The 15,071-nt window shown below is 42.4% G+C and overlaps 1 protein-coding gene across 1 annotated transcript in view; it reads left to right on the forward strand.

Annotated features, from left to right (window-relative positions):
• The first annotated feature begins 1,394 nt into the window (after positions 1 to 1,394).
• LOC139251228 (zinc finger protein 229-like) overlaps positions 1,395 to 15,071 on the forward strand; it is a 71,974-nt gene continuing 58,297 nt past the window's right edge. Inside the window, exon 1 of the mRNA XM_070873189.1 lies at positions 1,395 to 2,494. Within this exon, the coding sequence (XP_070729290.1) occupies positions 1,563 to 2,494 (932 nt within the window). The 5' untranslated portion in view covers positions 1,395 to 1,562. The remainder of the gene's footprint in view (positions 2,495 to 15,071) is intronic.

The following is a 15,071-nucleotide window of genomic DNA, read 5'->3' on the forward strand; positions in this document are numbered from 1 at the left end:
TTCAGGGTCCAGTGATGATCATCATAGGCTGTCCCTCCATCCTATGATGAGGCAATCCCTTGAATCGAGGATGGCTTGCTTTCACGTCAAAAAGTTCAGGCGTGTTTCAATGAAGGACTTAAAATTCCAGGTCCCGAACTAAATCTTGAAGGGTGGAAGATGCCTATGCGTGGATTTTTTTAACGTGTGGTGGCCATTCAGGGACCAGTGAACCCAGCCAGAGTCAGCACCTTCAGGGGAGGAGAGGGAGGGGAACCAGTGAGTGTAGAACTGAACCCAGCCAGAGTCAGCACCTTCAGGGGAGGAGAGGGAGGAGGACCAGTAAGTGTAGAACTGAACCCAGCCAGAGTCAGCACCTTCAGGGGAGGAGAGGGAGGGGAACCAGTGAGTGTAGAACTCAACCCAACCAGAGTCAGCATCTTCAGGGGAGGAGAGGGGAACTAGTGAGTGTAGAACCGAAATAAAAATGCAGTAAATCACAGCAGGTGAGGCAGCATCTGTGGAGAGGAAGCAGGGTCGATGACCATTCGTCAGAACTGGAGAGTGTTCGAAAATAACAGATTTTTAACAAGCACTGAAAGGGGAAGGTCTGTGATAGGTTGGAAGACAGGAGAGATTAGAGAGACAAAAGAGATGATCGCCCAAATTCAAATGGTAATTCCAGGAGTTAGAAAAACATTAGTCAAGATAGGGTGTGAATGATGGGATAATGACTAATTGCTTTAAGAGAGAGAAAAAGAAGAAACAGGCTCTTGGGTGGGGGGGGAATCCAAAATTGGCAGCAGTTATGCTCCGAAATTTTTGAACTCAATGTTGAGTACAGGAGGCTGTAAAGTGCCTAAACAAAAGATGAGGTGCTGTTCCTCAAGCTTGCGTTCAGCTTCGTTGGAACAGTGTAGGAGACCAGAGAGACAGAGGTTAGAGTGGGAGTGCAGTGGAGAATTAAAACTATCTCTCCACAAATGCTGCCTGCCCTGCTGAGCTTTCCAGCATTTTCTGTTTTTATTCCAGATCCAAAATTGGGAGCAGAGGACAACCTGTCTTCAGATGTGCGATGTGTTTGAATTTCAAGATGGGTGGACAGAGAGTGCATGGGATGGGGATTTACAGCTTTGGGGGAACAAGGGAGGAAATAATGTTCCATTCTGTTCTGTATTTCTGTCCCGTACTTGCAGTAATGATTTTTGTAAACTCCTTTTCCAGGGTGTTAAAAGGGGAGGGTTTGCAGATGAGAAACTCAAACCAAACATCAAGATCTGACGGAATCACTCGATTCATCAAGACTTGAATATCATCGGCCTTTCAATATGGAAGGAGAAATGTTTGTCTATTCTGTCTGTGGGAACAGATTTCAAACATCAGTGTGACTGGAAAAGCACCGAGACACACATACCTGAGTGAGAGTGTTCCAGTGCACGGACTGTGGAAAGAGATTTAACCAGTTGCACAGCCTGAAAAAACATTGCACCATTCACAGCGGGGAGAAACTGTACACGTGTTGTGTGTGTGGACGAGGCTTCAACTGATCATCCAACCTGGAGAGACACAACGACACCCGCACCATGGAGAAACTGTGGGAATGTGGGGACTGTGGGAAGAGATTTAATTACCAATCTGATCTGGAAATTCATCGGCGCAGTCACGGTGGGGAGAAGTCATTCACCTGCTCTGAGTGTGGAAGGGGATTCACTTTGAAATGCAATCTGCTGACACACCAGCGAGTTCACACTGGGGAGAGGCCATTTACCTGTTCCACGTGTGGGAAGGGATTCAGTCAGTCATCCCACCTGCTGACACATCAGCGAGTTCACACTGGGAAGAGGCCATTCACCTGCTCTGAGTGTGGGAAGGGATTCACTCGGTCATCCAGCCTGCTGATACACCAGCAAGTTCACACTGGGGAGAGGCCGTTCACCTGCTCTGAGTGTGGGAAGGGATTCGCTGTGTCATCCCGCCTGCTGACACATCAGCGAGTTCACACTGGGGAGAAACCATTCACCTGCTCAGTGTGTGGGAAGGGATTCACTACCTCATCCATCCTGCTGATGCACCAGCGACTTCACACTGGGGAGAGACCGTTCACCTGCTCCATGTGTGGGAAGGGATTCCTTCGGTCATTCCACCTGCTGAAACACCAACGAGTTCACACCGGGGAGAGGCCATTCACCTGTTCCATGTGTGGGAAGGGATTCAGTCAGTCATCCCACCTGCTGACACATCAGCGAGTTCACACTGGGGAGAGGCCGTTCACCTGCTCTGAGTGTGGGAAGGGATTCACTCTGTCATCCAGCCTGCTGATACACCAGCGAGTTCACACTGGAGAGAAACCGTTCACCTGCTCTGAGTGTGGGAAGGGATTCGCTCTGTCATCCCGCCTGCTGGTACACCAGCGAGTTCACACTGGGGAGAAACCGTTCACCTGCTCCGTGTGTGGGAAGGGATTCACTACCTCATCCATCCTGCTGATGCACCAGCGACTTCACACTGGGGAGAAGCCGTTCATCTGCTCCAAGTCTGGGAAGGCATTCCTTCGGTCATTCCACCTGCTGAAACAGCAGCGAGTTCACACTGGGCAAAGGCCGTTCACCTGCTCCGTGTGTGGGAAGGGATTCACTCAGATATCCAACCTGCAGAGACATCAGCGAGTTCACAAGTGCCTGCAGGGTTTGGATTCTGCTGTTATCCCAGACTGATTCGTTCTGACAGCTGAGGTTTCTTTCTGCTGATATTGATTACCCCTATAAAGGGACTGTTTAATATTCTGGATATTGGACCAATTAGTCAATGGAAAAAGGGTCAGATAAAAATAATGCTGATTGTGTTTGCATCCATACTTCACTGTTTAAAGGGCTTCATTTACTGAAAGCTGCAACAAATGGAGCTAAACTTTGTTGAACCATTGATAAAATTAATTGAATCTGCAGGTTGGTTTTTGATTTCTCTGGGATGGAGCCGGACATGATTGCCTTGAAATACCGCCGCTGTCCAGTAGATGATACTGTTCCTCCAATTTGTGACTGAGAGGAGTGTGACTGCCCCTGAGAGCAGGAGGAATGAGGGCAGCTCAGGGTCAGATACTGAACATGCTGCACCCAACAGGGACATCACACACTGCCCTCTCCCTGGGGCAGCTCAGGGTCAGACACTGAATATACTGCACCCAACAGTGACATCACACACTGCCCTCTCTCTGGGGCAGCTCAGAGTCAGAACTTTGGGGTGGGAAGGGGAGGATCCAGTTGTGGACAATGTAGAAACTAACGACATATGTAGAGCTAGGAATGAGGTTCTGCTGAAAGAGTTTTGAGAGGTTTGGGTCCAAATGATAAAGCTGAACCTCAAAGATAATAATCTCTGGATTGTTACATGAGCCATACACCAATTGGTGTAGGGATAAGCAGATTGGAATGTTAAATGTGGTGTGGGAGGCAGGGGTTTTGCTTCATGGGGTACAAGGAAGCTGTTCTGCTGGGATGGGCTCCACTTGAATTGGGCAGAAACCAGTGTTGTGGCGAATGGAATAACTAGGGCAGTTAACATGGCTTTAAAACAATGAAGGTGGGTGGGGGGAAGAGGGCACGGAGGAGGAGGATACATGAAAGTATACAGCACGGTTTAGATATGAGTAAAATTAATGAGATAGGTCAGGGCTCTAGAATAGAGCAGAGTTTTGGGTAAAAGTAAGCAGAGTGTTGAAGGAAGAGACAGAGTAACAAAGGTAATAGGTTATTACTGACTCAGGTGACCAGGGAAAAATAGAAAAAGTCAAAGCTAAAGGCATTATATCTGAATACACAAAGTATTCATAACAAAATAGATTAATTAATAGCGCAGATAGAAATTAATAGATTTGATCTAACAGCAATTGCAGAGACATAGTAGCAAAGTGACTATGGTTGGGAACCAAATATTCCAGGAAACGTAACTTTTAGAAGAGAGCAAAATGGAAAAGGAGGAGGAGTAGCCCTTATAATAAAGAATGGGATAAAGACAGAGGGAAAGGACCTTGGCTCATAAAATCAAGTAGAAGAATCAGTTTGGGTGGAGCTACAAAACAGCAAAGAGTAGGAAACATTGATGACCACCAAATTGTAGTGGCACTGTATAAATCAGGAAATTGGTGGTGCATAAAACAAAGGTAATACAATAATCATGGGGGACTTTAACCTGCATATAGACTGGGCAAACCAAATTTACAGTAATAGCATGGAGGATGAATTCATGGAAGATATACAAGAAATTTTTCCAGATCAGCATGTTGAGGAACCAACTAGAGAACCGGCTATTTTAGATCTAGTATTGTGCAATAAGAAACGGTTAATTTATAACCTTGTAGTAAAGGGACCCATAGGGAAGAGTGACCATAATATGATAGAATTTTACATTAAGTTTGAAAGTGATTTATTTAAATCCAAAACTAGGGTCTTAAATCTAAACAAAGGAAACTATGTGGGTATAAGGGGAATCTGGCTAAGGTAGATTGGGGAACTACATTAAAAGCTATAGCGGTAGTAAAGCAATAGCTAGCATTAATACATAATTTACAACCAAATTATATTCCTTTAATGCACAAAAACCCCACAGGAAAAGTGATCCAACCGTGTCTAACAAGAGAAGTTAAAGTTAGTGTTAGATGAAAGGTATAATGTTGCCAAAAAGAGAAGTAAGCTTGAGGATTGAAGATTTTAGAATTCAGCAAAGGAGGACCAAGAAATTGATAAACAAGGGTGTTGTGGGAAAAACATCACTCAAGTCACTTATCATCCACAATACGAGAGTTATTTAATGCAAGTATGCAGAGGAGAGCGTTCGGCGTCCCGAAGTCTCTCAACTTTACAGTGGTTGTGGCAATGTATTTATACATAATCAAGTGGAAGTGAAACTCAGTCGTTGAAAAGGATGCTGACAGTTGCTCAATTGTTAATCAAGTAAGTTTTAGCAGATGTATGCTGTTACCTCAACTGTCTTGGGTTTGCCCATTGCCTCGAATAAAGTTTCATCTTTACCCATTGTCTCTGTAACAAGGTTTCATCTTTAACCATTGTCTCTGTAACAAGGTTTAATCTTTACCCATTGTCTCTGTAACAAGGTTTCATCTTTACCCATTGTCTGTGTAACAAGGTTTCATCTTTAACCATTGTCTCTGTAACAAGGTTTAATCTTTACCCATTGTCTCTGTAACAAGGTTTCATCTTTACCCATTGCCTCTGTAACAAGGTTTAATCTTTACCCATTGTCTCTGTAACAAGGTTCCATCTTTACCCATTGCCTCTATAACAAGGTTTCATCTTTACCCATTATCTCTGTAACAAGGTTTCATCTTTACCCATTGTCTCTATAACAAGGTTCCATCTTTACCCATTGTCTCTATAACAAGGTTCCATCTTTACCCATTGTCTCTGTAACAAGGTTCCATCTTTACCCATTATCTCTGTAACAAGGTTTCATCTTTACCCATTGCCTCTGTAACAAGGTTTCATCTTTACCCATTATCTCTGTAACAAGGTTCCATCTTTACCCATTGTCTTTATAACAAGGTTTCATCTTTACCCATTGCCTCTGTAACAAGGTTTCATCTTTACCCATTGCCTCTGTAACAAGATATCATGAAACGTCTTTATACCAACTGTTACTTATTAACTGCTGACCTGATGCTTGTGTCATTTGGCCAAGCTTCCCATCATGCCTTGTAATTATGGTGGCAGTCTAATATATGGCTTCCAATGTAGCTACAGTGTTTTAAAACAACATTCCCATTAACCATGTGCTTCCCACATCAATCCCTCCGTGACCCTGCTCAGGAATCCTTTCCATGCCCAACAGCCACACCCAGATGTTCTACCTATGGTTTCATATCCAGGGATCCTCTGGACAGCCACAAGTGTTGCATCCTGACTATTGAACCTCTTGCGGCATCACCAGTGTCCTACTGACCTGGCTATGTTTGGGTTTAAACTACCATTATGTATACCCTATCTCTAGCTGCATAATGCCTTTCCTTTCTTGGATTGCTCTAAATACTTTTGATACAGGCCTGGTTTGAGAGGTGTGCTTTTCCCTCCTTCCCTTACTCAGTTTATTGCTTTAGCCAATATTTTGGCTTTCCTTCACTGGGCCCATCCACAGATGTCATGAAGGAGATATACAGCAATCGACAATTGAATCATCACTAACACATGAAATGTTACGTGGATCTACGATGGATCTGAATGTTCAGCCCCCAGTCCCATAAGTCATCCCACCAAGTGGTGACCTTGTTCTGTTGCTGGAGTGCGTACTACCTCTTCTGGGACTCGGCAATCTTTTTCCGTAGCTCCACCATGAGTTCTGGCATCGTACCCAAATTTGCTGATGTAGTTTGGTTGTTCTTTCTTCATGCCTTCAGACACCTGGAATGAAGTGGACTCTCGTCTGTGTATATTGATCAGTTCTTCTTATCCAATCCTCACCGGTACCTCTGGGGTGAAACAGAACACCGGGCTGGGGATCTCACAGATCTGATCTGTGTACTCAAAAGTTTTCTGGTTAGTAGTTACACTGTACTCTCCTTTGTTGACATAAGTAACCCACGTTGCTGTTAAACCGGCTCTAATGGCCTCTATAATACAGTTGATCCCATTCTTTAATATTTTAAATCCACAGGCTGTAATTGGGTCAAAACTCATTTTCTGAGGGCAAGTTGTTGTTCCCTGATGGGTGGCACAACCTTGCAACTTGGTTCCCACTAAACTATGTCCATATGTTACTGCATAAGGTAATGTCTCATGGTACGTTATGTATGTATTTCCCTAAATTATTCCGATGTTTTGGACTCAATATACCTCTCGAGGCTCTGTTCCAGTACAATCATTGGTATTGCAAGTACCAGTCCCAGCAGACTGCCACCGTTCACTTTACATTCAGTTTGGGTGGGGTATACCCACACCATTCCCTTGAGTTGGCATCCTGGGATAGTTTCCCTTTGATGGGATAGATTAGCCAATTGCTCATTGCTAATCCATAAGGGCACCTCACCTTTCATTATCTGGGCAAAATTTTTCCTGGTTTGTGCATTACACAATTTCCAAATGTGCTATAAGCATCATTCCTTGCAGTATCCTCAGAGGCCTTCTGGTCTTCCTTAATAATTTTATTCATGGTTTGGGCATGTGCCTCGAGAACAGTAGCCATGTCCTGAAGCTGACCGGTAAGGACCTGATCCTCAGTCAATTGGGAGTCCTGGTTCTGATTCTTCTCCCATAGAATTTCTTTAATTCTGGAGCCCAGAATATTTCTGTCCTGGGTTGCGAAATCAATCGTATTAGCTATTGAGGTTCCAGTGTTAAATATGGCCACCACATTATTAAGCATATCTCTCCTGTTCGCCGTTTGTAGTGTTGGCCTGGGGCACGGCCGTTCCCTTTAACCCCTTGTTCCAGAACTTGTCTGCTTAGTTTTTGAGACTGCTTTTGGGTTTTATTTGAGCACCACTGGGGAAGTCCTATGCTTGTCAAGTCTAGTATCATGGGTGCCAAATCATGGTGTACGTTATCATACATTACATTTCCTGTTGGGACCAAAACCAATCCATTTTTCGGTTCCAAAGTTTGCTTTAGGCATCTTCCCTGGAATACCAGGAGGAGGATCCCAAGTTCTTCCAGGATGATGTTCAGTCGTCGTATCCTTTATCTGCAACAAAATAATTATGGCATTGGCTGGTGGCCCTCCTTTTGTCTGAAACAGATTTTCATTCCATTTCAAATGGTTTTAACTGTGACCAGTGTATCCAGCAACGCCCTTCTCTCATGTCTAAGCATACACACATTTCACGAGTGATGAGAACCTGAAATTGATCCTTCCAATGGTGTAACCTCCACCTCACAACTCTCCTCTTCTTGTACTACTGACTCACACTTAAGCCCTGTCCCTTAAGTCAAAACTCCAGTTGTAGGGTTCACCCCAAGGTCTTGAATAATTTAAACGGATTTATCTTTGGGAGTAAGCACTGCTTCCCAGGCTGCCCTCAACTTTCCTGTGTTCAATAGTTCTACTAAAGTATGCTGGGTGTGTAATATGGTCTGTCCGACCTTCAAAACTGGCTCACTGACACGAACTGCCCAGGTGGCACAATCTAAGGCCGCTACACATCAAGGTAGTCCAGCCACTACCGGTGATTGGTGGGTGGAGTAATAGGCTACTGGTCACTTCCTATTTCCATGTTCTTGTACCAGTATAGCATTGTAAAAATCTCATTCATTATCACAGTAGAGGTGGAACGATTTATTCGTATCGCGCAACCCCAAAGCTGGGGCACTGGTCAGGGCTTGCTTCACTTGCATATATACCAAGTCCTGTTCTGGTCCCCAGGTGGCTGGTTGTAATGGGGCTTCCCTCCTTTTATGAGATCCTGAATGGGGGCCACTAAGGATGTGAACCTTGGGATAGAAATCCGGCAATAGTTAAAAAGTTCTGAAACTTGCCTGACTCCCCTTACATTAATTGGCATGAACATTTCTTTGCTGTCCGTTGGTCAACAGACATAGCCCTATGCCGCTGTTGGATGGTATGTCCCAAGTATTGCATGGAAGTCTGACCTATCTGTGTCTTTTTGAGGCTTACTTGCAGTCCTGATTTACGTTTCATGTTCCCCGTGGTAATTGGCCAGATAGCCTATCTCTGCCTTGCGTCTATATGGAACCCAGCTCTTCTAATACATCCATCCCTAAAATAATTTCTTCATTATTGGGGCACTTGGTTCTGATCTTCCTTTTAGTACTGCGGTGCCTTTTTCACATTTTACTGAATTTAATTTTTCATTAAGTACTTCGTTTCCTTTTTCTAATTATTTTCTTTTATTTATTTTTCCTCATTTTCTTTTCTCGTTCTTTGACATTCGTCCCCATCTTTACTCATTGTCCCTGTAACAAGTTTCATCTTTACCCATTGTCTGTGGAGCAAGGTATCATCTTTACCTATTGTCCCTCTAACAAGGTTTCATCTTTACCCATTGTCTGTGTAGCAAGGTTTCATCTTTACCCATTGACTGTGTAACAAGGTTTCATCTTTACCCATTGTCCCTGTAACAAGATTTCATCTTTGCCCGTTGTTCCTCGAGCAAGGTTTCATCTTTACCCATTGTCTGTATAACAAGAATCATCTTTACCCATTGTCTGTATAACAAGAATCATCTTTACCCATTGTCTATGCAACAAGAATCATCTTTACCCATTGCCTGTGTAACAAGTTTTCATCTTTACCCATTGTCTCCGCAACAAGTTTTCATCTTTACCCATTGTCAGTGCAACAAGATTTCATCTTTACCCATTGTCTGTGTAACAAGAATCATCTTTACCCATTGTCTATGCAACAAGAATCATCTTTACCCATTGCCTGTGTAACAAGAATCATCTTTACCCATTGTCTGTGTAGCAAAGTTTCATCTTGACCCATTGTCCCTGTAACAAGATTTCATCTTTGCCCGTTGTTCCTCGAACAAGGTTTCATCTTTACCCATTGTCTGTGTAACAAGAATCATCTTTACCCATTGTCTATACAACAATAATCATCCTTACCCATTGTCTATATAACAAGAATCATTTTTACCCATTGTCTATATAACAAGAATCATCTTTACCCATTGTCTGTGTAGCAAAGTTTCATCTTTACCCATTGTCCCTGTAACAAGATTTCATCTTTGCCCGTTGTTCCTCGAACAAGGTTTCATCTTTACCCATTGTCTATACAGCAAGAATCATCTTTACCCATTGTCTATACAACAAGAATCATCTTTACCCATTGTCTGTATAACAAGAATCATCTTTACCCATTGTCTATACAACAAGAATCATCTTTACCCATTGTCTATACAACAAGAATCATCCTTACCCATTGTCTATATAACAAGAATCATCTTTACCCATTGTCGATATAACAAGAAGCATCTTTACCCATTGTCTATATAACAAGAATCATCTTCACCCATTGTCAATATAACAAGAATCATCTTTACCCATTGTCTGTGCAACAAGAATCATCTTTACCCATTGTCTATATAACAAGAATCATCTTTACCCATTGTCTGTATAACAAGAATCATCTTTACCCATTGTCTATATAACAAGAATCATCTTCACCCATTGTCTGTATAACAAGAATCATCTTTACCCATTGTCTGTATAACAAGAATCATCTTTACCCATTGTCTGTATAACAAGAATTATCTTCACCCATTGTCTATATAACAAGAATCATCTTTACCCATTGTCTGTATAACAAGATTCATCTTTACCCATTGTCTATACAACAAGAATCATCCTTACCCATTGTCTATATAACAAGAATCATCTTTACCCATTGTCTGTATAACAAGAATCATCTTTACCCATTGTCTATATAACAAGAATCATCTTTACCCATTGTCAGTGCAACAAGCTTTCATCTTTACCAATTGTCTGTGCAGCAAGGTTTCATCTTTACCCATTGTCTGTATAACAAGAATCATCTTTACCCATTGTCTATATAACAAGAATCATCTTTACCCATTGTCTGTATAACAAGGATTCATCTTTACCCATTGTCTATATAACAAGAATCATCTTTACCCATTGTCTATATAACAAGAATCATCTTTACCCATTGTCTGTGTAACAAGAATCATCTTTACCCATTGTCTGTATAACAAGAATCATCTTTACCCATTGTCTGTGTAACAAGAATCATCTTTACCCATTGTCTGTGTAACAAGAATCATCTTTACCCATTGTCTATAAATAACAAGAATCATCTTTACCCATTGTCTATATAACAAGAATCATCTTTACCCATTGTCTGTATAACAAGGATTCATCTTTACCCATTGTCTATATAACAAGAATTATCTTTACCCATTGTCTATATAACAAGAATCATCTTTACCCATTGTCTGTATAACAAGGATTCATCTTTACCCATTCTCTGTGTAACACGGTTTCATCTTTACCCATTGTCTGTGTAACAACGTTTCATTTTACCCATTGTCTCTGTAACAAGCATTCATCTTTACCCATTGCCTCTGTGACAAGGTTTTATCTTTACCCATTGTTTCTGTAACAAGGTATTATGAAATATCTTTATACCAACTGTTACTTATTAACTGCTGACCTAATGCTTTTGACATTTGTCTAAGCTTCCCATCATGCTTTGTAATTATGGGGGCAGTCTAATATGTGACTTCCAACATAGCTACAGTGTTTTAAAACAACATTCCCATTAACTATCTGCTTCCCACATCAATCCCTCCCGTGTCCCTGGTCACCAATCCTTTCTGTGCCCAACAGCCACACCCAGATGTTCTACCTATGGATTCATATCCAGGGATCCTCTGGACAGCCACGAGTGTTGCATCCTGACTATTGAACCTCTTGCGGCATCCCAGTGTCCTAATGACCTGGCTATGTCTGGGTTTAAACTACCATTACGTATTCCCTATCTCTAGCTGCATAATGCCCCACCCTTTTTGGATTGCTATAAGTAGTTTGATATGGGCCTGGTTTGAGAGATGTGCTTTTCCCTCCTTCCCTTCCTCAGGTTATTGTTTTCGCCAATATTTTTGCTTTCCTTCACCGGGCCCATCCACAGATGTCATGAACGAGATATACAGCAATCAACAATTGAATAACCACTAACACATGCAATGTTATGTGTATCCACAGATGGATCTGAATGTTCAGCCCCAAGTACCATAAGTCATCCCACCAAGTGGTGACCTTGTTCTGTTGCTGGAGTGTGTACTACCTCTTCTGGGACTCGGCAGTCTTTTTCTGTAGCTCCACCATGTGTTCTGGCATCGTACCCAAATTTGTTGATGTAGTTTGCTAGTTCTTTCTTGCTGCCTTCAGACACCTGGATTGAAGTGGACTCTCATCTGTGTATATTGATCAGTTCTTCTCATCCAATCCTCACCGGTACTTCTGGGGTGAAACAGAACAGTGGGCTGGGGATCTCACAGATCTGGCATCTGTACTCAAAAGTTTTCTGGTTAGTAGTTACACTGTACTCTCCTTTGTTGACATAAGCAATCCGCGTTGCTGTTAAACCGGCTCTAATGGCCTCTATAGTACAGTTGATCCCATTCTTTAATATTTTAAATCCACAGGCCGCAATTAGGTCAAAACTCATTTTCTGAGAGCAAATTGTTGGATGGCACAACCTTGCAACTTGGTTCCCACTAAACAATGTCTATATGTTACTGCATAGGGCAATGTCTCATGGTACGTTATGTATGTATTTCACTTCATGATTCTGATGTTTTGGACTCGATATACCTCTCGAGGCTCTGTTCCAGTACAATCACTGGTATTGCAAGTACCAGTCCCAGCAGACTGCCACCGTTCACTTTACATTCAGTTTGGGTAGGGTATACCCACACCATTCTCCTGATTTGGCATCCTGGGATAGTTTCCCTTTGACGGGATAGATTAGCCAATTGCTCATTGCTAATCCATAAGGGCACCTCACCTTCCATTATCTGCGCTAATTTTTTCCTGGTCTGTTCTATCACCTAATTTCCAAATGTGCTATAAACATCATTCCTTGCAGCATCGTCAGAGGCTGTATGGTCCTCCTTAAAAATGTTATTCATGGTTTGGCAGTAGCCATGACCTGAAGCTGACCAGTAAGGACCTGATCTTCAGTCAATTGGGAGTCCTGGTTCTGATGCTGCTCCCTTGGAATTTATTTAATTCTGGAGCCAAGGTCTCTAATTTTACAGGGTTACTAAATCAATCATATTAACTATTGAGGTTCCAGTGTTAAATATGGCCACCACATCATTAAGCGTAGCTCTCCTGTTCGCAATTTGTAGTCTTGGCCCGGGGCACGGCTGTTCCCTTTAACCTCTTGTTCTAGAACTTGTCTGCTTAGTTTTTGGGACAGCTTCTGGGTTTTATTAGAGTGCTACCGGGGAAGACCTATGCTGTCAAGTCTAGAACCACGGGTACCAAATCACGGTGTACGTTATCATACATTACATTCCCTGTCGGGACTAAAACAAACTCATTCTTTGGATCCAGTGTTTGCTTTGGACATCTTCCATGGAATACCAGGAGGAGGATCCCAAGTTCTTCCAGGATGATGTTCAGTCACCGTATCCTTTATCTGCAACAAAATAATTATGGCATCGACTGGTGGCCCTCCTATTGTCTGAAACAGATTTTGATTCCATTTCAAACGGTTTTACCTATGACCAGTGTTTCCAATGATGCCCTCCTCCCATGTCTATGCATACACGCGTATCACTAGTAATGAGAACCTGAAATGGATCCTTCCAATGGTGTAACCTCCATCTCACAACTCTCCTCTTCTACTACTGACTCACACTTATGCTCTGTCCCTTGAGTCAAAACTCATGTTGCAGGGTTCACCCCAAGGTCTTGAATAATTTGAACGCATTTATCTTTGGGAGTGAGCACTGCTTCCCAGGCTGCCCTCAACTTTTCTGTGTTCAATAGTTCCACTAAAGTATGATGGGTGTGTAATATGGTTTGTCCGACCCTCACGTCTGGCTCACTGACGCGAACTGCCCAGGCGGCACAATCTAAAGCCGTGACACATCAAGGTTATCTGGCCACTACTGGTGATTGGTGGGTGGAGTAATAGGCTACTGGTCATTTCCTATCTCCATGTTTTTGTACCAATATAGATTTGTAAAAATCTCATTCATTATCACAGTAAAGGTGGAACGATTTATTCATATAGGGGCAACCCCAAAGCTGCGGCACTGGCCAGGGCTTGCTTCACTTGCATATATACCAAGTCCTGTTCCAGTCCCCAGGTGACTGATTGTAATGGGGCTTCCCTCCTTTTATGAGATCCTGAATGGGGGCCACTAAGGATGTGAACCTTGGGATAGAATTCTGGCAATAGTTAAAATGTCCTGAAACTTGTCTGACTCTCCTTACATTAATTAGTCTGAGCATTTCTTTGATTGCTGTCCATTGGTCAACAAACATAGCCTTATGCCGCAGTTGGATGGTATGTCCCAAGTATTGCATGGAAGTCTGACCTATCTGTGCCTTTTTGAGGCTTACTTTCAGTCCTGATTTATGTTTCATTTTCCCCGTGTATTGGCCAGAAAGCCTTCCTCTGCCTTGCATCTATAGGGAACCCAGCTCTTCTAATATATCCATCCCTAAAATAGTCTCTTCATTATTGGGTCACTTGGTTCTGATCTCCCTTTTAGTACTGTGGCACTTTTGACACTTACCTTTTTTACTTCATTTAATTTTTCATTTAGTTCTTCGTTTTCTTTTTCTAATTATTTTCTTCTTATTTCTTTTTCCTCGTTTTCTTTTCTCGTTCTTTCATGACTTTCTTCCCCATCTCTACACATTCTTGAATGCGCATGACAGAGTATTACAATTGCTTTATCTACCTTATTCCACCATTCCCTCTGGCACTTTGGACTTCTCTTTGGATACCATCCTCCTTTCTCTATCTTTACCTTAATCTTATCACACTTTCTCAACAGATACTCTGTTATCCGATCCTGAAGGTCCCCTGGTGCATCAGTCATTTTGATAACTGACCCCAGAACCAGTTACTCGCAAGTCTATGACGAGACTTGTCATCGACATTTTTAAGGCTGGTCATGTTACTTCCTTTGCTTAGGTTTCTGTGACTCTCATAACCCTTTAGCGCAGGCTGCCTTCTCGCACGTGGTCATCGAGGCTCCATATTGTTTGCAAATCCCTGTTAGCCTGGCAAAACCACTGAGGAGATCGACAGACCAAACTATGGGTAGTATATTAATTCTACTTGCTCGCTTTTCTGTTGGTCTCCCAGGGTTTCCATCTCCAGACTTTCAGTGGATCCTGCCAATTGTGCCAATTGTTATGATGAAACCATCACGCAAAGTCACATATAGCCTACGATATGAAAATTCGTTAATACAAGCATGCAGGGAAAGTGTTCAACATCCCAAAGTCAAGTTCTGAAGTCTCTCAACTTTACATTGGTTGTGGCAATGTATTTATACATAATTAAGCAGAAGTGAAACACGACCGTTGACAAGGATGCTGATAGTTGCTCAATTGTTAATCATCAAAGCTTTTACC

The sequence above is a fragment of the Pristiophorus japonicus genome, unplaced genomic scaffold (assembly GCF_044704955.1).
Source record: "Pristiophorus japonicus isolate sPriJap1 unplaced genomic scaffold, sPriJap1.hap1 HAP1_SCAFFOLD_425, whole genome shotgun sequence".
Lineage (NCBI taxonomy): Eukaryota > Metazoa > Chordata > Chondrichthyes > Pristiophoridae > Pristiophorus > Pristiophorus japonicus.